General features: G+C 58.3%; 1 protein-coding gene across 2 annotated transcripts in view; it reads left to right on the forward strand.

The window, feature by feature from the left end:
- Positions 1-373: 373 nt before the first annotated feature.
- ASS1 (argininosuccinate synthase 1) overlaps positions 374-21,030 on the forward strand; it is a 51,371-nt gene continuing 30,714 nt past the window's right edge. The window contains exons 1-6 of one of the 2 annotated variants that reach the window (XM_059925833.1): positions 375-554; positions 7,585-7,694; positions 9,618-9,686; positions 11,361-11,549; positions 17,602-17,658; positions 19,677-19,751. In XM_059925833.1, the coding sequence (XP_059781816.1) occupies positions 7,590-7,694; positions 9,618-9,686; positions 11,361-11,549; positions 17,602-17,658; positions 19,677-19,751 (495 nt within the window). In that variant the 5' untranslated portion in view covers positions 375-554; positions 7,585-7,589. Of the gene's footprint in view, positions 555-7,584; positions 7,695-9,617; positions 9,687-11,360; positions 11,550-17,601; positions 17,659-19,676; positions 19,752-21,030 lie in introns of both variants that reach the window. The other variant, XM_059925834.1, reaches the window with a different exon arrangement.

Raw genomic sequence — 21,030 nt, forward strand, 5'->3', positions numbered from 1 at the left:
TTCTCACCAATACAATGGGCTCCGGCTCACGGGGACTAGAGAGGGGGGAAGGGAGGGGCTTTGAGGTCTGTAGAAAGGCCACCACAAGACAAAAATGGACATGAAACTCACGAGCCTGAGGGACTTTTATTCCACTCCCACGGCGAAGTGCTTGAGCGTTCCCCACGGGCCAGGCGGCAAGTCTGGCAGGAGGGCTTGTCACCCTGTCAGTCGCGAGGATTCCAGCCACTACCGCGCCCAGGGGAGCCGCCAGACCCTGCGGCCAGGGCGGGGGACCGGCCGGGAGGGTGTGTCGGCAGCTGGGTGGGCAGGAGGGAAGGAGGGAAAGGGGAGGGGCGAGGAGGGAGGGAAAGGCCTGGCCCCGACGCCCCCGCCGGTGGCCGCGAACGCCGAGCCGCTCCGCGAGGGGGGCCGGGCCCGGGGGCGGGGTCTGCTGCTCTCTTCCTCCGACTTGTCCCCGGGCCCCGGCCCTGCCCTCTGCCCCGTGCTTATAACCCGGGATGCGCGCCGCCACCAGCCTTGCTCCGCCGCCTGCCGCCGCCGCCTGCCTCCCGGTAAGGCGTCCCCTTCCCACTCCCCGGCCTAGGTCGCCCTCTGCCCGGACCCCACCGCGAACGAGCCGAGGAGGCGGAGGGCACAGCGCGCCCCGGGCTCGGACCTGGACGGGCGGGCAGGGGGCCGACGCCCGGCCTCCTGTTGCTCAAACGCTTGGCGGCCGGATTCCTGGCTCCCTTGGGCCGCGGAGAGGGGCCGGGGTGCGAGGCCGGTGGTCTGAGGGATAGGTCGGGTTACTTGTCGCCTTTGCAGGCCGAGGTCCTTTCTGGATTTTCCTTCTCCGATCCAATTTCCCTTATGCCGCGAGCCCCACAGATGGAGACCTTGGGAACCCGGAGGGTGGGAGGATTCCCGATTCTCTCGGCCCCTCTCTGGCCCTGGCCTCTGTCTCCGCCTCTTTTCCTCTGCTCGCAACCAGAGGTCCAGCCTCACCGCTGCGCCTCGCGCGCCCCCGGGGCTTGGGCATCTCGGCCCCTCCCACAGCCCCAGCCTCAGTTTCCCCCGGGCGGGTCGCTCCGGGCTCCGGGCGGCCCACCCCGGTGCCTTGGGTGTGGCTGGGCTCCCTCCCCTGCAGGGGGCGTCAGTCGCGCGGCTCTGCCTTCTGGAAGGGCACTGCGTTCTCTGGCCGGTGGGGCGGGGGCCTCGCCTGGCCGCAGTGCCCGGTTTCCGGCTGGCACTGGCCTGGGGGAGGGACCGCTCGTCAGGAAATGTCAGCCGTCCTGATGCCTGTTGCCTTTGGCCCCTGGGGCGGCCTCGCCCTCCAGGGAAGGAGAGTCTCTGTGAAATGCAGGAAGCTCCTCTCCCATCCCGCCAGGGCTCTTCCTGAGGAGGTCCCGTGACCCGGCCGCCTCAGTGCTCCTCTCTGCGAAGTGGGGCGTCTCCTCCCGAGAGCAGTGCGGTCTGACTGCACATCCCGGGCAGGAGCAAACCTCTCCTTTCCCCAGGGATGGATCAAATCGGCCCTGGGCTTTGATCCCTCCCCGCCACGCCCAGGCTGGTGACAGAAGAGGGCAGACCCCAGCCCGGAAGGCAGGCACAAGTCCACAACTGGGTGAGCCTTCGGGCCAGCCTCCCAGAGTCCTAAGCCTCAGTTTCTCCATTCGTCATGGCTGGCACAGGCTCAGGGCTCAGGAAACAGTAAGGGGATGTATACTGTTGAGAAGGGTGCCTGGGTCCGTTCACTCCCTGTGTCTGGGGAGTGACTCACCGGGTGCTACCGTGCTGGGCGTTCGGAACAGGAGACGGGGTCCCTGCCCTCCTGACTTAGGTTCTGGCGGGGGAGGGAGACAGTAGAGGCAGAAACAGCCACAAAGGGCGTGGGAACTGGATAGGAGCTGGAGGAGTCTCCGTTCTACACTCCCTCCCCCCCGCCCATCCCCGGCTCAGAGCCAGGGCAGGGGGTCCGGTCCCGGTGGAGCCACCTGTGCGTTATGCTGAGAAGTAACTCTGGCTCTGCTGAGTGCTCGTGAATGAGTGGTGAATGCTTCCGGCTGAGCGCCTAGACCCCAGGCCAGGCACAGGATGGGGTGGAGGGAGGCCCCCACTCAGCACAGTCTGAGCCCCCCTGAGTACCCACAGGTGCCCCCATCAGCTGCCTGCCTCCCCTGGGCTTGTGTGGTCAGTTGGCTCTGATGGTAACCGTTTCCCTGGCCCAGGACCCAGGAGCCTGACTTTCGGGGGGCCAGGCCCAGACTCACCTGCTGTGCAAGCACTTTCCCATGCCCCATCTCGTCTTCGTCCCGTGGGTCCTGGGAGGCAAGCCAAGACAGCCAGTTGCCTTCATCCGAAAGCTGAGCGCACAGCCTCTGAAGCGAGCGCCTGGCCTGTGGGCATCCATGTGGAGAGAGATAACCTCTGGAATTCAAGGTCTAAGGCTCTGATTTCGGGCAAAGTTGATCCACCGGGCCTTGGCTCCTTCCTGTGGGGCAGACGCCCTCCCCAGACTTGGGATAGGCCAGGCATCCACAGGCATTTCAATGTAGTAAACAAATGAATGAACTCGTGCTTTCTTCCATAACCAAATGCTCTGGAAAGGGTTTAAGTGCCTGTCACTGGGGCGTGGTGAGGTCCACTTAGTCTTCCTACCTCCTACCTCGGGACATTCTCGTCGAAACTGGAGACCCAATCTTCCTAAGCCAAGGCACTCCCAAAGGACCCCTCCTACCCTGGGCAGAGGAAGTTTGCTGGAGTGCTGGTGTCCCCAAGAGAGCCTGGCATTCCTGATTTGAATCTCAGGCCCCAGGAATTTGCAGCGGAGAGCCAGCTCAGTATGTAGCCTAGAGCACCCCTACTGCCCTCAGCTTTCTCATCAGACGCAGAAATCCTTCCTCTGTGTCTCGCCAAGTATGCAGATGAAATGAGCTGAGTGTGTCAGGCAAACAAATGTTCAGGCTGAATCCTGACACTTTGACCTCCTGGTCAAAGTGTGGAATTGCAGCCTAGCTCTATCAGACACCAATGAGGGCAGCAAAAGGATAAGAGTTGCAGTCCTAAAATGAGCAAACCCCTAAGTCAGGGAGAATTCTATGGCCTTGGTGGAGCTAGGCTTTTTAGAAACTATAATGAACTCAGCTTGACTGAGTTAGAATGGGAGGGGAGGGGTTCCAGGGGAACATTCGTGTTGCTGCAGCACAGAGAAATAGCATACTGACTGGTGATGGTTCGTTGAGGATTTTGTCTTCTGGCAGACAAGTAATGGGAGGGGGAGACAGTCTGTGGTCTCCCAGAGACCAGAGAGTGTCGGGCAGAGAGCAGTAAAGAACAGGTGGTCTGCAGTCAGCCTGGGTTTCTATCCCAGCACTGCCATCCGCTTGCTTGAGACCTGGGCAAGTCACTAACTTTTCTGAGCCTCGGGTTCACCATCTGTAAATAGGTGGCAATAATAGTCCCCGCCTTGAAATGATGCACGTGTGGCACTAAACATAGCACCTGCTCTTGTCATCCTTCTAGCTTTGACGTTTTAGAGCCGCATGAATTTTCTTAGTGCTGAGCAACTGCCCAGGCTGGCCTGGCACGTTCACTGGGAGCTGGCCGGATGGCTCTGGCGGAGGCACTGGAGAATGCCCCCTGCCTTGCCAACTAAGGCCAGGCTGGCAGGCATCTTGGCATGAGGCCCTCTTCTTCCCTTCCCAGGTGTCCCTCTTCTGGAGCAGGATGTCTGGGCTGGCCCCGGGAGCTGGGGGCATGAATGTTCTTGGCAGTGGTCATGTGCCTGGGAGCTGGGGCACCTGCCCTGCGCCCTTCATGGAGGGTGGGGTGGCGGCCAGGCTGGGGCTGGGGGAGGCCGAGACTCAGGAGCCCCAGAGCCCCAGGAGTCCAGCCCCCCTGGGCTGGGGGAGGCCGAGTCCTCAGGCAGGAAGCCCAGTGTCCTGGGGTGTCAGAACCAGAAGGGCTTTCAGGCTTTCAGGTTCTTGTGCAGACAGCGATATTGAGGCCTAGAGAGTGAGGGGCTTGCCCAAGGCCAGCCAGGACCCAGTGGTAAGGAGAGTTTGGTGGGCACAGGTGTGGTACCCAGCTCTGGGCTCCTCCTGGAATCTCACGGAACCCACGGTCGCCCTGTGGAGGGATGGGCTTTTCTTGCTCGCGTTTTGCAGGTGAGCAGCTTAAGCTGCTTGAACCCAGGTCTGGAGGACCCAGCCACTGTGCTCTGCCCCTAGTCTCTTCCATTGTCCCTCCCTCTCCCCCAGATTGAGGCCTCAGCTTCCTTTAGTTTCTGCCCCACATAGTCTGCCAGGACCTCACTGGCAGGGACCTCACTGGCTGAGGGAGGAGGGAGCTTCGCCAGGAAGGGCGGAGCAATGCCAGTGTCAGATTATATCATTGTCTCAGCCCACCTGCCCAGCTAATCTCTGGACGTGCACATGCAGACTCAAACGCCACCCACCCACACACACACACACACACACGTATGTGTGTGTGTGTGTGTGTGTGTGTGGGTGTGCGCAGACACAGGTGAATGCATGCAGTCTCAGGTACATTCTCCCCAAGAAATGCAGGCACACATGTGCACGCGCGCACACACACACACACACACACACACACACCCCTGCGCTCAGGCACATTCTCCTGGGTGCACCCATTGCATCACGTGTCTCAGACCCAGAGGCTGAGGCCCTCTGTAGCCGTGCGTGCACATGGCCTGGCAAGCAGGAGGGGCTCACAAGTTTACGGATGGGAACGTGCATGGGATTCCAGACTTGGGGGGGATTGTAACCCTCTCTCTCTATAGGTGAGGAGCTGACCTCCAAGTCAGTTCCTTCCTCAGGCCGCAGAATCAGCAGCCTTGCTCTGAGTGCCTGCCATGTGCCAGGCGCTGAGAGATGGTCCTGTCCCCACAGAGCTCACAGTGGGCAGCGGGGGCAGTTAGAATACATTGTGACAGTGCTGTGATGGGCCATGCATCAGGCTCAGGGGGATCACTGAGGCAGAACAGGGCAGGCCCCGGAGGTCTGTTTCCATGGAGCTGCCCCTCCCCCACTCCGGTGCCCATCCTCTGGCTCCAGGGCCTTTGGGAGGTGGCACAGCAGGGGTGACTCTTGGGCCCGCATCATCTCTCCCTGTCACTCCAGGGTATCTGAGCCACCTGTGGCTTCCCAGACCACACCTTGTCCCAGGGATCCCCTTCCTTGCACCTCCCAGAGAGGGGAAGCCTTGTACTTATGAGTCTAGCTGATCTGGGTTTGAATCCTGGCTCTGCCACTCACCAGCCAAGCAAGGCCTTGAGCAAGTTCCTTAACCTGAGCCTCAGTTTCCCTGTCTCTAAACTGGGGATAACACAAATGGAGGACTCCGCTTATAATGGATACCTTCATTATCTTGATTGTGGTGATGATTTCCTGGCTGTAGACACATGTCGAAACTTACTAAATTGTACGCTTTAGATATATGCAGTTTATTGCGTGTCAATTATATCTCAATAGAGCTTCACAAATATGCAACATTACACCCCCCACCTGACCACACCACCAGCCCCTTCGCACAGGAACACACGGCTGGGAGCGCGCACACTGCAGCAGGGTGCTGGACGGGGCTCTGGGGCTCCTGAGTCTTCCCACCCAGCGAGGCTGCCCAAACGGGAGTCCAGGGGCTGGGTAGGCTGGGTTCACGGCCTCTGGTGTCACCCAGCTGCTGTGCCAGGCAGCCGAGTGGCCCTTGCATTTGCAGGGTGGTTCTCTGAGCCATCAAGACAGATTCTGGAAGCCGCAACCCACACCTTCAGCCCCAGGCACTTCCTACCTTGAGTGCTTCCTGCCTCCCTCCCACCTCCTCCCCTCCATCCTGGATGGCCTGTTGCCTGGCTGCGGTTGCCATGGGCATGTCTGCTGGCCCTGGCTGGCCTGGGACAGCCTGGCAGGTGGCCGAATGCCCACTGAAGGGGGGAATTGTGGACATCCGTCCCTCAGAACCGCCCCCAAACTCACTGTTCCATGAGGTGTTTCCCCTTCCAAGTCCAAAGGGCAGTAAAGACATGTGAGCCCTGGGATTGGCTGGCAGGTGTCCTGGTGAGATGCCGGGGACAGCACATAGGATGTGTTCTTGTCCCTCAGTTGGGCTGGGTGACCACTTTGCCTCTAAACCTCCAGGCACACGAGAAGCCTTCAGTATACAGGAGCCTGCGTCCTTGGGGAGAGGCCCTTCTGGATGAGGCCCACGTGGATCTGTGCAGTGATGCCCACAGCCTTTCCCCATAGATTCTATTAAGGACCCTGACTTCGGTCAGTCTCCAGTGCAAATGCTCCCGCCAGACACAAGCACACACCCAGGAAATGCAGGAGGCTGGGGCCATGTCCATGGAGGCTGGAGAGAGATGGACTGGATCCAAATCTGGCCCCGCCACCTGCTGACCATAGGACCTCAAGCAAGTGACCTCGCCTCTCTGACCCTCGGTCTCCTCTTCAGCAAAGAGGGCACATAACAGCATCTACTCTCAGGGCCATGTGGAGAGTGGGGGGGAGGCAGGGCCTGGTGCAGCCCGAGGGTTCAGGGAGAGCCTTCTGGGCAGAAGGAACAGTGGCTGCAAAGGCAAGGAGTGAGGAGGCCCTGGTGCCTTCTGGAAGCGTCAGTGTAGCTGAAGAGAGGGAGGGATAGCGTGGGACACATCTGTCCTGCTGCAGAAGGACGGATCTACCATCTGTACGTCCTGGCTACCTTCCTCCTCCGGGCCTCAGTTTCCCCCTCTGCACATAGGGAAGTTGGTCTCTGAGCTCCTCCCAACTAATCATTTTGGAGCTGAGTTCATTGAGGTGTTTGGGGTCTCTTGTGTTTCCCCTCTCAGAGGTACTTGCTTTTAAAAAGAGCCTAAAGTCCCATTGTGTGAAGGTTCACTGGGGCCCAGGGGGGAGAGGTCCAGGGAGGCATCCTATTACCTGTAGAGCTGGCAGGCAGCTCTGCATGCTGGGAAGAACCCAGGTTCTGGAGCCAGACAGACACAGGCACGTGCTCTGTGACCTCAAGCTGGCCACTGACCTCTCTGAGCCCCAGTCTCTGCTGCCCCGACATGCATGACAGCTCCTACCTCATGCGGTCATAGTCGGGGTGCAGGGTGATCTATACGAGGCCCCCAGGGCCATGCCTCACTCGCACTGGCCCAGCCTAGCAAGGAGCAGTTCTGACTGGAGATGTGTGGGCTGCCCGAGCCTCAGGGCCACGGCCTCTCCCAAGTCTCCTGATGCTGTGCACCCTTCGCGTCTTGACCTTGACCCTGTCGTCTTCTCTAGCTGGTGGGGAACTGGCTCTAAGACATGCCTCCACCTGCCAGGCCCCAGCGTGGTGTGTGTGGGTCCCCTGAGAGGGTGTCGGGGGTGGAAGGCGTGAGGCTGCAGGAAGGAGCAGCTCAGCTGGTCCTGATGACAGACGAACATCCTGTTTCACACCTCACGGTGGCGGCCTGTCCAGGGGATAAGACTGCCCAAGGCCGAGGTCGGGGCTGGGCGACAGGCCAGAAGGGAGCTGTCGGGAGGGGCTGGCAGATGGGGAGGGGGCAGGGCTGGCTCTGGGTCACTCACATTCTTCCTCGTCTCCTCCCTCCAGACGAGATGTCCGGCAAAGGCTCCGTGGTTCTGGCCTACAGCGGGGGCCTGGACACCTCCTGCATCCTTGTGTGGCTGAAGGAGCAGGGCTATGACGTCATTGCCTACCTGGTGAGGGGGCGCCTGGCATGTGTGTCTTTCTACTGCCGGCCTTGCTGTCCATGCAACCTGCCCACCTGCCCACTGTCGCTCATCCAAGCCCAGCTCCCCCTCTCTAAGCCTGTCTTGAACTGTAGGAAAATGCTTCTCACTTACTGCCTCTTTCTCTTCATCTGTCGAGTGAACACCTTGGAAGTCCCCCAGGTCTGAGATGCCCCCCCAGGTCACAGAGGAGGCCAAGTCTCCATGCGAGTAACTGGACGGGGGGCACAGGAGTGCGCCTGGCAGAGCTGCTGGGCCAGCCTGCCTGGAGAGGGACCAAGGGCTTGGATCTGCTGAAGGCCACGAGAAGGCATACAATCTTCCCCTTTCCCAAAGCCCTCAATAATTCAGCAAAGAGTGTAGGATCCTACACTGGCTAAACTAGACGAGCCCTTGGAGATCACCTAATTCTGGGATAGCAAATAGGTCACGGGCCATAGGTTATGTATGATGCCATCCCCCATCCAGGGTCCATAGCAGACATCCCTAATTAAACCAGCTCAACTTCTGATAAACCTGGACATAACCTCTGAATCTTTCTCCATATGACTGTGCAAATTCTAGAAACCCAGCTTAAGCCAAATAAAACCAAAAATAAACAAAGAAAACCAAAATAATACAGTTCTTCATGTAACTGAGAAGGCCAGGGGTATAATGGCTTCAGGCAAGGCTGGATCCAGGTGCTTATCCAGATCTGCCTCCATCTCTGCTTGGCTTCATTCTTGGCCTCTCCACAGGGCAGGCAAGGCTCACATCATCACACCCAAGTTTTCCCAGAGAAAGGAGAGCTTCCTGCAGAAGCTCTGACAGAAGGGCCAGGGGGGACTCTCATTGACTGGCCTGAGTCCCTGCCCACCATGCATTTGTCAGTATGGTTGTGTCTCGGAGGGCTCGTCCCTACAGTGAGCAGGTGACGTGATGTGCTGTCACCCATCCCTGTGGAAAGAGGTCCCAGGAGAGAAGGTTCTCTTTACAGAGGAAGTGAGGATGGCACTCTGGACAGGAAAAGTTCAGCTGTTGTCAAGAACCATTTGTTTGCAGTTGAAGTCAATCTACCGTCCTAACAGTGCTGACCCCGTGTCCCTCAGGTGGGGGAGGGGAAGTGCCTGGCTCACAGTTGCCTGCTGAGAGAGAGCCAGGGGTCTGAGCGGATGCAGAGAGCCTGGGGTGTGTGCACGCTGTCATCAGCAGCAGCGGTGGGCCGTCCAGATCCCGGGCTCCCCCCAGGCGGATTTAAAAGCTGAGTGACCTCAGAAAAGCACCTGCAGCTGGACTCTGGGAAGATTCCAGAGTCTGTTGAGCAGAAGCCAGGGCCAACGTCTAGGCAGGAGGCCAGAGTGCAGCCAGCAGAAAAAAATGCCCGTGTCTAGATGGGGATGTCGGAACCGGAGGCTGGGCTCCAGCAGGGGGACAGCTGGGTGCCCAGAGCCCAGGCCTCAGCCTCGAGCTGGCTCAGGCGCCCTGGGACAGTCAAGTTGCCGTACTTGGCTGGGGAAGTGAGCTGAGTCAGGCAGCTGCTGACTATTCAACCTTTGTACTGACTTTGGGGGAATTGGGGGAAGAAGAGTTCAAGGGAAGCCTTAGACCTTCAAGGCAGTGACAGCAAATGTTGCAACCTAGCAGCCTGGGTGCACAGGGCCAGGCTCGGCCCGTCCTTCAACCAAGTATTAGCTCTGGAGAGTGTTACAGCTTCTCCAGACCCTGGTTCGAGCCCTTTCTCCTTCTTACTTTGACCTCAGCGATCCAGTTGAAACTACCACCACCTGAGGGCGGTTGTGTGTGAAACGCACTTGCCCAGGGCTCACCCCAGGGGAGGGGAGGGGCCGGGGGGGACATTCTTCTCAGCTCTTCTTTCTGCCCCTGGGTTGATGGGTCCTCTCTGCTGCTCCTCAGGCCAACGTCGGCCAGAAGGAAGACTTTGAGGAAGCCAGGAAGAAGGCGCTGAAGCTTGGGGCTAAAAAGGTACCAAGCGGAAGGCAGGGTTTGGGGCTGGAAATGGGATTTGACCTGGTGGAGGCAGCTGTGGGGGGGTCCTGTCCCAAAGCTCCTTGTCTCCTCCACGCCTTCCAACGGGTCCTCTTGCTTCCAGGAGTATAAGGTCAATTCCTTCTGCTTTTGGTGTGCAAAGGGCATCATCTTCTGGTCTCCCCCAGCCACTCTTCTACCCAGTCACCTCCCCAGCCCACCTCCCCATCCATCTGTCTCTTCCTCATCCATCCATCCACCTGCCCATCCCTCTTTTATCTCACTGTCCATTCACACATCCACTCACTCATCCATCCCTCATCCATCTAACTGTCCATCCCTCCTAGCTCTCATCCACCCATCCTTCCATCCATTCAACAGAATCAGTGCATTGATTGTGCATCTAATCATGTGGTGAGCAGGCCCGTAAGGTGAACGTGGCCAGCCTGGTCCCTGCTCACATAGGCTAACAGTACAAAAGAAACGCAATATCTGCGAAGCACCATAAAACGCAATAAAACTCACATCAGAAGTATTAGGAAGCTGCCAAGTTCACGGTGTCAGATACAAGTTTTCCATAATTCTAACTTTTACTGGAAAGCTTGAGTTTTATCATTGGCAACAAATTCTCAGTTTTCCTTGAAGCGATAGGGTCACTTCATTCTTATGAAAATGTTGGCCAAAAACCCAAGTCTGCATTGACCCTGACTTGTCTGTCGGTCCTTTGTTCAAGAACAATGTTCTATGAGAAAAGGAGCTAGTTGAGCTAATAATTCACTTGTGAATGCAGCAGATATGCTTCGCGTATGTTTCACATTTTGTACTCAAGTCGAGATATAACAAAAGTTAATCATTTTTTACTGCATTTTCAAGACCACTCTTAAGAGAAATCTGCACTGCGAGAGCAAGGCGTGAGGAACGCCATGTCTCTGAGGAGTGTGGTGCCTCTGCCCTGATTTGTGCTAAGTGCCAGCCCCTTCCCCCATCATCACTTTTGCATATTCAATGTGAATGTCAACAGAGGGAAAAAGGCAAATATCAACTGAGTATCATAAAAAATGTTTTCAGTCTCCTTGAAAGGGTCTGGGGAACTCTAGGGGGTCTACATTTTGAGAATAATTCCTCTAGATTAGGGTTTCTCAACCTCGACACTGTTGACATGTGGCTGGCTGTCCTGTGTATTGTAGGATGTTTCGCAGCATCACTGGCCTTTACCCACTAGAGGCCAGAATGACCCCCACAACCCATCAGTTATGACAACCAAAAATACTTCCAGATATTGCCAGCTGCCACCTGCGGGACAAAATAATCCCTGGCTTTTGTGGATTACATCTAGATTTAGATCTTGGATTTAGATCTTGTTTCATCTCAGGCCCAGAATGCTATGTTGGGAGAGATTTAAGGACCACATCCAGTTTCACCTGGATGGTAGATCAGGATCGATTAGTAATGTCTGCCATGAGTGCTGGAGGGAGAGTAACTACAATGTATGCTGGATTGATTTATGATGTCTACTACAGATGCAGAAGGAAAAGTGGAGGTACAGCTTGCCCTGGGATCCATTAACAGCGTCTGCCTTAGATGCAGGCCACTTGAGGCCCCTGGGACTCTGCTTTCTGACTGCATCCCGTCCCTGCCGAGGCTCCCTCTCATGGGCTCCTCTCCCCATAGGTGTTCATCGAGGACGTCAGCAAGGAGTTTGTGGAGGAGTTCGTCTGGCCCGCCATCCAGTCCAGCGCACTGTATGAGGACCGCTACCTCCTGGGTACCTCTCTCGCCAGGCCCTGCATTGCCCGCAAACAGGTGGAGATCGCCCAGCAGGAGGGAGCCAAGTACGTGTCACACGGCGCCACAGGAAAGGTGAGGCCAGGATGGACGGCTGGGGACGGAGAAGGAGGCAGGGGGCCTGCGAGGGGCACACAGGCAGCCAGGCAATGGACGGTCCTCAAGCAGTTGTAGGTTCTCCCCCAGCACAGTCAGGTATGCAGTGGACGGACTGGCCCGTCCAGTCTGAATAAGAGGAATGTTTTTAGTAGCGAGTTAGGGACGGCTCTGCCCTGTACCCCGAGTGTGTGAGTCCCGTGTGCCTGTTCCACATGCGGTTTGAGCAGTGTCACCCCGTTTTGCAAACTTGCTGCTGAGGCGCAGGGACCAAGGTCACCGTGGGAGTCTCCGTGCAATGCAGTAGGCAGGGTCAGAGACCACGAGGTAGCAACGGGCTTGAATCCCAGCTGTGTGGCTTTGGGCGAGGCCCTTGCCCTTCCTGAGCTCAGCTTCTTCACTTGCAAAACGGGGATGAGGCCTCGTCTTAGTCTCCCGGGGCAACAACACCACAGACTGGGCGGCGTAAACACCAGGAACAGATTCTCTCACAGTTCTGGAGGTTTCGGAAGTCCAAAATCAAGGTGTTGGCTGCCATGCTCCCCCTGAAGGCGCTAGGGAAGGGCCGCTTCCGGGCTCTCCCCTGGCTTTGGATAACTCAGGTGTCCTTGGCTTGTGGGTGCATCACTCCAGGCCTCCATCTTCACGTGGCCGTCTCCTCGGGGCATCTTCACATTGCCTGCCCTCTGCACGTGTCTCGTTCTGTGTCCAAATTTCTCCTTTTTATCAGGACACCGGTCATACTGGATTAGGGCCTGCCCTAATGACCTCATCTTAACTTGTTTACTTCCGTAAAGGTTCTATCTCCAAATAAGGTCACATTCTGAAGTACGGGGGGGGGGGGGGGGTGGGTGGGTTAGAGCTTCAACTTATCTTTTGTGGGAGACACAGTTCAACCCATAACACACCCGCTACTTCTGGCCCTTGTGTGCAGGAGTGCAGACTGAAGGACGACCCTGGGGGTAGAAGGCAGGAAAGCCCTCAGCCCCTGTCCCGCAGGTGGCAGAGCTCAAGAAACAAGATTCCTAACGATGTAGGCGACTGTAGGCAGTGTTACTCTGGAGTCATGAGCTCGCAGTTAGCGGACACGCCGCCAACGGCTTGCTCCAGATGGGTGGGAAGGGGGCCTACCTCTCAGCACGTGTGTCCTGACCTGACCCAGGCCCGCCCCCCCGCAAGGCTGGTTGAGGCAGTCAGGAGTCGGGGAGCGGGCCCTGGCTCAGGGTGACGTAGGGACACTCACAGCTCAGACTGTGACGGAGGAGGTGTGATTTGGGGGTGGCCTTGCAGACAGTCGCCCCACCAGGTGGTAGTGGTGTCTTTGGAAGCTCACTCATTTGCTTGGTGCTCGGTCAGCCAGCTTGTACTGGCGTCTGTACAGGGCTGAGTGTGTGCTGGACACCGGAACAGTGTTGAACTTCGCGGGCCCTTTTTCCTGCCCTCAGGGGGCCTGTGTCCTAGCGAGGGAGAGAATGGATGCAGGAGAGGGTGGCCATGGGGTCGGTGCCAGGGGAGCCGAGGGGGAACCATGGGGGCAGCAGGCAGGGGCCGAGGGAAGGCCGTCCTGCAGAGCACGGCCCTGAGGGAGGAGGAATGGGCACAGGAAGAGTGCCAGGCGGAGGGAACAGCCTGAGCAAAAGCCTGGAGACGAGGGTCCTGAACACGTAGTGGGAGCTGTAGCCTTGGGAGAAGCAGCAGGGCCAGGGCTGGGCCGGGGCCACGCTGCGGGGTTTGGCGTCAAACCCCCAGGCTGGACGGGGGTGGCCAGTGACCCTCCCCGACCCCCATGGTATGTAGGGGATTGTTCTGGACTGAAACCATGGGCTCCTGTAAAAGAAGCGGACTGGTGAGCGTGGCCCTAGTTTTCACTAACACCCTAGTCGTGAGCACATTTTTTTTTTTTTTTTTAAACATCTTCACTGGAGCACAATTGCCCCATAATGGTGTGCTAGCCTCTGCTCTACAACAAAGTGAATCAGCCATACATATACACACGCTCCCACATCTCTTCCCTCTTGCATCTTCCCGCCTCCCACCCCTCTAGGTGGTCACAAAGCACCGAGCTGATCTCCCTGTGCTTTGCGGCTGGTTAGCACATTTTGAGCGGGGTGGTGGGAATCATAGGCGGAGCGGTGGGTGGACCGGGCCGTTTGGGCAGAGACCTGCGTGCTGCCTTCCACTCGGCGGTAGGAGAGAGTACAGAGGAACCCAGAGGTTCAGGACTTGGGACTTTGGGGCCAGTACAGCTGGGTTCAGATCCTGGCTCCCCTGCTTTCACACTGTGTGACTTCACCCCATGAGTCTCAGTTTCCTTATCTGTAAAATGGGAATAAAATAGAACCCGCTCATGGGGCAGTTGGGAGCAGTGAGTAGGATCATTCCAATAAAGAGCTCAGCCTAGACCTGGCACGTCGTAAACACTCAATGAGAGGGAAGTGCCCTGATCGCACGATCATCAGACCTGTACTGGGGCTTGGAGAACAAACATCAGTGCAGAATGAACCTCTGAGACATCTCACCTGTCCGTGATGAAATGAGCTGGGCAGTGAGATCCCTGTTCCAGGAGGTATTCAAGCTGAGGCCAGGAAGTGAGGATTATGGAAGGGCTCCTGCCTGGAGAAGGTCCCTCCAGAAGTACCATCAGGACTGAGGAAGGGTGGCTTTCAGGGCTAGTGGAGTGAATGTGTGTGTGGTGCGTCTGCCCCTGGCCTGGGAGGCTCTTGGGGTCCAGGGAGAGACCCCCACCCCCACCCCTCACTAGACTAGCTCACATGCAGCTGGGAATAGCTGCCAGCGGCTGTGTGCCCTGCTCCATTTGGCCACAAGAGGGCACCAGAGGTTTGGGTTTGAGGCCTCCAGAGGCTGACCCTGCAGGGAAGCGGCTGGAGGAGGTCCTGGCCACCCAGGGTCCTGTTTCCCACTCTGGTTCTTCGGGGCTTCGGTTCTGAGAAGAACACCCTCTGCGGCGGTTCTGTAGCCTCTTGAGATTCGGGGACATCCCTGCAGTTCATGCTCAGTGTCCACAATAGGGACAGTAAGACTTGAAACAGCACTGGGGGGCCTCCGAGACCAGCAGCGGGAAGGCCACAGGGGATGGTGGGGCCCGGTGCCCCCCCACCCCAAAATATCCCATCATTTCTGGGGGTTGATGGGCAAGGCGCACTCCTGTGCCTCAGTTTCCCCTTATTTAATAGGACCTGGGGAAGCCCCCAACAGCCTCTGCAGACAGTTTCCTAGAAGAGGGGGGTGTGAGTGAGGAGGGGCAGGAGGGCCTGGAGTGGGGCCCAGAGGGATGCCAGGCTTGAGGCGGGGGGTGGTGGGGAGGGAGGGGCCAGCTACCTGCAGGGGCTGGTGGTCTGCTTGGCTCGGGGGGGAGGGGGGCTGGGGGGGGGCGCATCAGTGACTTCACACGTCAGGAGATAGGTATCCAGAGTGAGTGAGTGTGGCCTGCAGGAGGCTGGCACCCAGAGGCAGATCTGGGCGGGACACTTGGCTGAACTTTCTGCAAGGGGTTCACAGTGAAGAGAAAGAGCTGGGTGTAAGCAGACTGCAGGGGGGCTTCCCCAGATGGGGAGATTCTAGCATGCACCGTCCTGAGCCCCCGGCCTCTCCCAGCTTCTGGCTCCCGAGTCGGGCGATGGAGAGACCCAGGGCCTCCAGGCCCTTGTTCCAGCCCCGCCGATGTCGCCTTCATGCATTGGCTCACTGAATCCCCCACTGAATACCTACCCATCCCTGGCTGTCCTCCACACACTGGGACACCCATACAGGGGACTTGGGAGCCCTGACCCAGCAGGGGGTAACGGTGATGCCGAGACATCCAGGGGAGCAAGAGTTAGCCAGTGACGCCAAGGAGGAAGGGCATCCCGGGCCGCAGGAACAGCTTGTGCAAAGGCCTGGAGGCCAGAGGCAGCTTCTCACCCAGGGCCCAGCCCAGGCGGCACCTGGTGCAGAGAGAGCTGGGGTCCACCCCTTCACACCCCTCGGAGACCCTGAATCCTCCCCACCAGAGAGCCGCACAGAAGCTGGGATGGCCCTTCGAGGGCCCCCTTCCTCCCCCCTGTTTTGGAAGAGGGGCCTGGAAATAGGAGCCTGAGACTCGGGAAGGGGTGTGGGCAGCAGGGGTTTTGTAAATGGCGCCATCTGTATGGCGAGGCCAGGAGCAGATGGGAGAGTCCCCGAGGGTGCGGCACCCGCACTTACACATGTATATCAGCACGTGGACACACACGGGGTGTGTGGGACCTGCTACACCTCCTCCCCGGCCCCCGGGGAACCTGACAGGGCCACCCTGGGGCTGGGGCTCCTGGGGTCAGGGAGGGAAGGACCGGACAGGCCTTGGCTCTTGTCTGGGACAGAGTTTCAACCTGGGGAGCCTGTTTGGCTTCTGCGAGGGTCTCTGGCTTGGGAACAGATGGGTGTCCCCATGGCGATCCTGATGGCAGACCCCAGCCCGGTATGCCCGTCCAAGGAGGCACAAGCTGCCATTGTGCTGGGGGAAACTTGAAGCCCTGGAGAAAAAAATCACCAGGATATGCAACAGTAGACCATATGCTTTACGAATCTAAAATAAGTCTGCTTTTTATTGTAGACACCATTGCTCCAGGAACTGTGCTGGTCACTGGCCCTTGGGCAAGTATTACCGCCTGTGCCTCAGTTTCCCCATCCATGAGATGGGGAGAATAATAGAACCCACCTCAGGGGCTGCCGTAAGGGTTCAATGAGTTATGCGTGGAGCTCAGACCCGTAACCTGACTGTGAGCTATTAGGATGGGAGTGGTGCCTGCTGGCTGTGTGTCCCTGGGCAAGTGACTCCACCTCTCTGAGCCTGAATTGCCTCATCTATAAAACAGGGTTAAAAATCCCACTGGTGCCAGGTGGCTCTCCCGTGTGACAACCAGCGCATGGTAGGCACTCACTGAAGGGATGGGATGGAGGGTGAGTGGGGTGGCTGGTCCGGCACAGCTTGTGGCCCCGGGAGATACCAAGAGAGGAGCGGCCTTGGCCCCTTAGCTTCTGGCTCCAAGCAGAGGGGCTGAAACCTGTATTTCCGCGTTGCCTGACAAGACTCTGGAAAATAACATGTTATTCCCGCCGCTGCCTCGCTGCGCCTGTGCAGTTTTCACAGTAGGCGAGAGGTCCCTCTGTTATTTCCACAGCGCTTAAGCCTCCCTCCAGGCTGCCGAGCTGATGGGAAGCGGGCGGGCGGCTGGCAGCCATTGTCTCTGAGGACAGGACGCAGGCACAGGGAGGCAGGGCCGCCTGCCCAAGGCTGGTGGGGGCCGTGGGGGCCCAGTGCCTGAGGCTTGGGCCAGGCTCCGTGCCCTTGGACTTGTCCCTGCTACCTCTGGGCCTGTTTCCCTCTCTGTGCAGAGGCGCTGAGGAGCCCTTGGTGGTCACCTGGATCCACCCCTCCCCCAGCCAGCCACTGTCTAGACAGGGAAACTGAGGCTCCCAGAGGAGACAGGATTCCCGGTTTTCTGGACAAAGCACTGTGGAACTATGGGAGTGGGGCAGTTGGGAGGCCCTCAGGAAGAGGCTGACGTGTGGGCAGCTCGGGGGCTGCCTGGAGTCTCAGCGGGGCCAGGCCTCCGGGCCTGCATGCGTGTGCACCCCCTGAAGTGCAGACACACGTGATGATCTGTGCACACGCCCCCTCACACGCCAGTGCGCACAAGGTCACGACCATCACAGCTCAGCACACAATGGGCACGTGGGCATCTTGCGGACGCATAGACACACGTCCTGCACACCTGAGTGCCCGCACAGCTCAGCTGTGTACTCGGGGAGTCCTGGGTTCAAGTCCAGAGCAGAAAGCCCTCTCCAGTCTTCATCTTTCAAACAGGCTCGTAGGATCCACCTCAGAAGGCTGTGAGGTTGGGAGTGAGCACATGCGGAGAAGGGAACCACCCTGGGGGTCCGCCCTGAGTGGCCCTCGGGTGCATCGTTGAAGGTCACGCGACATTGCCCCCCCCACCCCCGCAACTGGTCCCTGTCCTGTGGCTCCTGACCATCCCGTTCCACGTTTCAGGGGAACGACCAGATCCGGTTTGAGCTCACCTGCTACTCGCTGGCCCCCCAGATTAAGGTAAGACGTTGCTCCTCCCCCTAGAGGGTGGGCGCTGGGGGCTGAGGCCCCTGGGGGTGTGGGGCACGGGGTTCTGGGAGGTTCTCCAGACAGGGACCTTGTGGTGGGTGGCGCCCTTCTTTCCCACGGAGAGCTCCCTTCACTCACGCCAACTGCAGGGGGACAGCACTCTGTCCCTGACCATTTGTCCTTCCCGAGACACCGCCCAGGTGCCTGGGTGGGTCAGGCACTGGACGGAAAGATGAGGCGGCCCGTCCGCCAGGGTCCTCGCAATGCCGGGTCTGGCTTCCCGGCTGCAGATTGGAACCATTCTGAGACACGGTTGGCCAATATCTGGGCTGCTCACAGCCCTCTCGGCCCCAGTGGGGGCCACCCAGCTAAGGCCCTCCTCCTCCCGGCTGCCTGAGCCCTGACCCCCGGGGTCTTGGATTCTTTCCTGGGGTGGAATCAGCAGGGTCAGGCCTCTGGACATCCAGTGCACAAGGCCGAGCCATAGAAACACCCTAAATGCCACGAACACAAGGCCCACGGGTGATTTCAGTTTTTCTAGTGGCTACGTAAAAAAAAAAAAAAAAAAAAAAAAACAACCAAGATAAAAAGCAACAGGTGACATCATTTTACTATGGTTTATTGAACCCTATGTATCCAAAATGGTACCATTCAACATGTTATCGATGTAAAAAAATTATTGAGATGTTTTACGTTCTTTTGGTACTAACCCTTTGAGACCCACTGTGTGCTCTACACTTAGCTGGGACCGGCTACGATTCGGGCCTTGGTGGTCACACGTGGCACCCGGGTGCCATCTTGGACGGCACAGGCAGGCGTGGGTCCAGCTCCTTTGAGGCCACTTCGGGCTAAAGCTACAGAAAACGTGCCTCTCCCAAGCCCACAAGGGTCCCTAAGGGATTTCATTTTTTTTTCTTTTAAGTGGAACATCTTTCTCTGTCCCTTTAACCAGCCAGCAGCTGCTTGAGGGGTGAGAGTGGCCTGGAGGTGAGCGGTAATGAACTCTAATGATCTGTTTTGACCCCAAACACCAGGCGGCAGAGAAGCCCCCGGAAAGTAGCTGCCTGTTGATGCTGTAGGCGGGTGGGCGTGAGGCCCTCCCCCGACCCCCATTCTCTGTTCCCCCAGCAGCTTGGGGGGCCAGGGTGTCCGGTTTCTGGGTCTTTGTCTGCAGAGGCCAAGGCCAGGGGTGGGATGGGGCTGGGGACAGGGCCCCAGGCTGGTCTCCGGGAACTAGGATGAGGCCAGAGGGTGCTCCGCGCCCAGGCACTGCTCATTCCAGGCCTGGGGGACCCCACTCACGCCACTCTCATCAGCTTCCCAGCCCAGAAGTCACACCGGCTTCTCCGTCTAGATCACACCTCCACCCCAATTAGGCTGCTGTCGGCAGAGGCAGGGCCCTGGCTGGTTCCACAGCTGAGCGGTAGCTTTTGTTGGGGACTTGTCCCCGACCCCCCAGGCTGGTGGGATGAATTTGGTCCCTTCAGTCAGGCTCCAACTTCCCTCCTTTCCCCAGCCAGAGCAGCCCCGGGGGAGGGGGAAGGGAGGGAAGCAAGAGGAGTGGGTCAGGGGACGTTGCATGTCGTATGGCCCTCACTGCCCCACAGCAGGGCCAGGCTGGGCAGCTGCAGCAATGTGAACCCCTCCTTAGTCACCAGGGGTGCAGTGTCCTGGCCCTCTGGACAGGGGTGCCATCAAGAGACTTGAGGCCTATCTAGTTCAAACCCTCAAGTCTCAGTTGGAGAGGCTGAAGCCCAGAGGGGCAGGGACCCGCCTGGGGACGCACGGCCATTCTGCCACAGAGCTCGGGCCTCTCCAAAGCCACCCTCTAGGGCGGCAGGCCGTGTCATTCCCCTGCCCAACGGGGTCCCCCTGCCCACACCCCGTGTGCTACATAGAGCCCGCACCCAGGTGCCCAGTGGAGCCTCAGGCCCTTTACCAGAGCGGCCAGCTCTGCAGCTTAAAGCCAGGGGAGGCTGCCCGGGCCTGACGCCTTGCCCCGTGTCCAGGTCATCGCTCCTTGGAGGATGCCCGAGTTCTACAACCGGTTCCAGGGCCGCAACGATCTGATGGAGTACGCGAAGGTATGGCCAGACCCCACCATCACCCCGACCCTGGCCCAGTGCCCTCCAGGCACAGCCCTCCAAGGGGGTTGTCTGGGCCAGAGGCACGAGGCTGGGACTGATACCCACGCCTGGAGACTGAACCTCTGCCCTGGCTACTACCCTCCGCCCCGTAACACCTGTTCCCTGGGCCGGCTCCGCAGAGGTGTGGTCACTGCCAGGGGCAACTCCCAAGGGAGCCCCCAGTCCGCCAAGCAGGAGGGCGACGGGCCCCCTCTGCTTCCTGTTCCAGCTGCCACCTCTGCGGTGTGTGTCACTCAGGGGACGGGCGGACGGGGGGCTGGGCGCAGCTGTTCTGTGCCCCTCCGTTACCTAATTGTCCCCAGTGCTTTCCCAGGGACAGGTAGGTGCTCCGAGGGGCAGAGGCAGACAAAGACTTTTGTCGCACCAGCCCTTTTGAAGTACAAGTTGCAGTAAAACATATTAGAAGTTTTGCATCAAGATCCTTAGCCACTCTCCAGGGTACCTTTCTTTTTAGCGACTCGATGGCAGCCCTTGACAAACAGCCTCAATCAGTCAGACAGGGGAAAGCAACCCCGTGCATACACCAGAAAATTGCTCGGGGTTTTAAACAGCAGTCACCAGGGCTGCCTGTGAGCTCTTGCCGCGGCCAAGGGGCCGCGTGGTAGGGGACACGGCGGTGACGCAGCCCTGCCCCTACCGCCAGCATCCCATTAAGACCTGGAGAGCTCGGAGGAAAGATCTCCTCTACCATCTGTTGTTTTATTATTAAAAGGGGAGTTTACAAGAGCAAGCCCATATGTTGCCAAACAAATTTTCAAATAGCAGAGCTATTAAGAGAACAAGGTTAGAGGCTTTTTTCCCCTCCTTGGTCTCCTTGAGGATATAGAACACGAAGCACGTTTTATCTTTAAGAGCAATGAATTGAGACCCCTGCCCATCTACATTCTTACGCCTGCGGTTGTGGTTCAAGAGAGGGCTGACCCATACGCTGCCCTTCATTTCCGTGAAGCTCCCAAACAAAAGCGACTCCTGGTTTTTCCAGAAAAGATGAATTTCAGGAGTATTGTTGTCCCTCCTTCCCAGATTTTGGGGAGAAGGCCCTTGGCTCAGCTTCTGTCTCAAATAACCTTTTAAACAGGAAAGTTTGCCCCGGAGAAATGAGTCTGTGTCCCCGGCCACCGACCCTCCCTCGGAGGCTGGGGTCAGAATTGAGCTCTCGGCAATCTGACCACATTCTAGGATGGAGGCAGTGTCCCTGCACCCGGGGAGTGACCAG

This window comes from Balaenoptera ricei, chromosome 6 (genome assembly GCF_028023285.1).
Source record: "Balaenoptera ricei isolate mBalRic1 chromosome 6, mBalRic1.hap2, whole genome shotgun sequence".
In the NCBI taxonomy this organism is placed as follows: domain Eukaryota; kingdom Metazoa; phylum Chordata; class Mammalia; order Artiodactyla; family Balaenopteridae; genus Balaenoptera; species Balaenoptera ricei.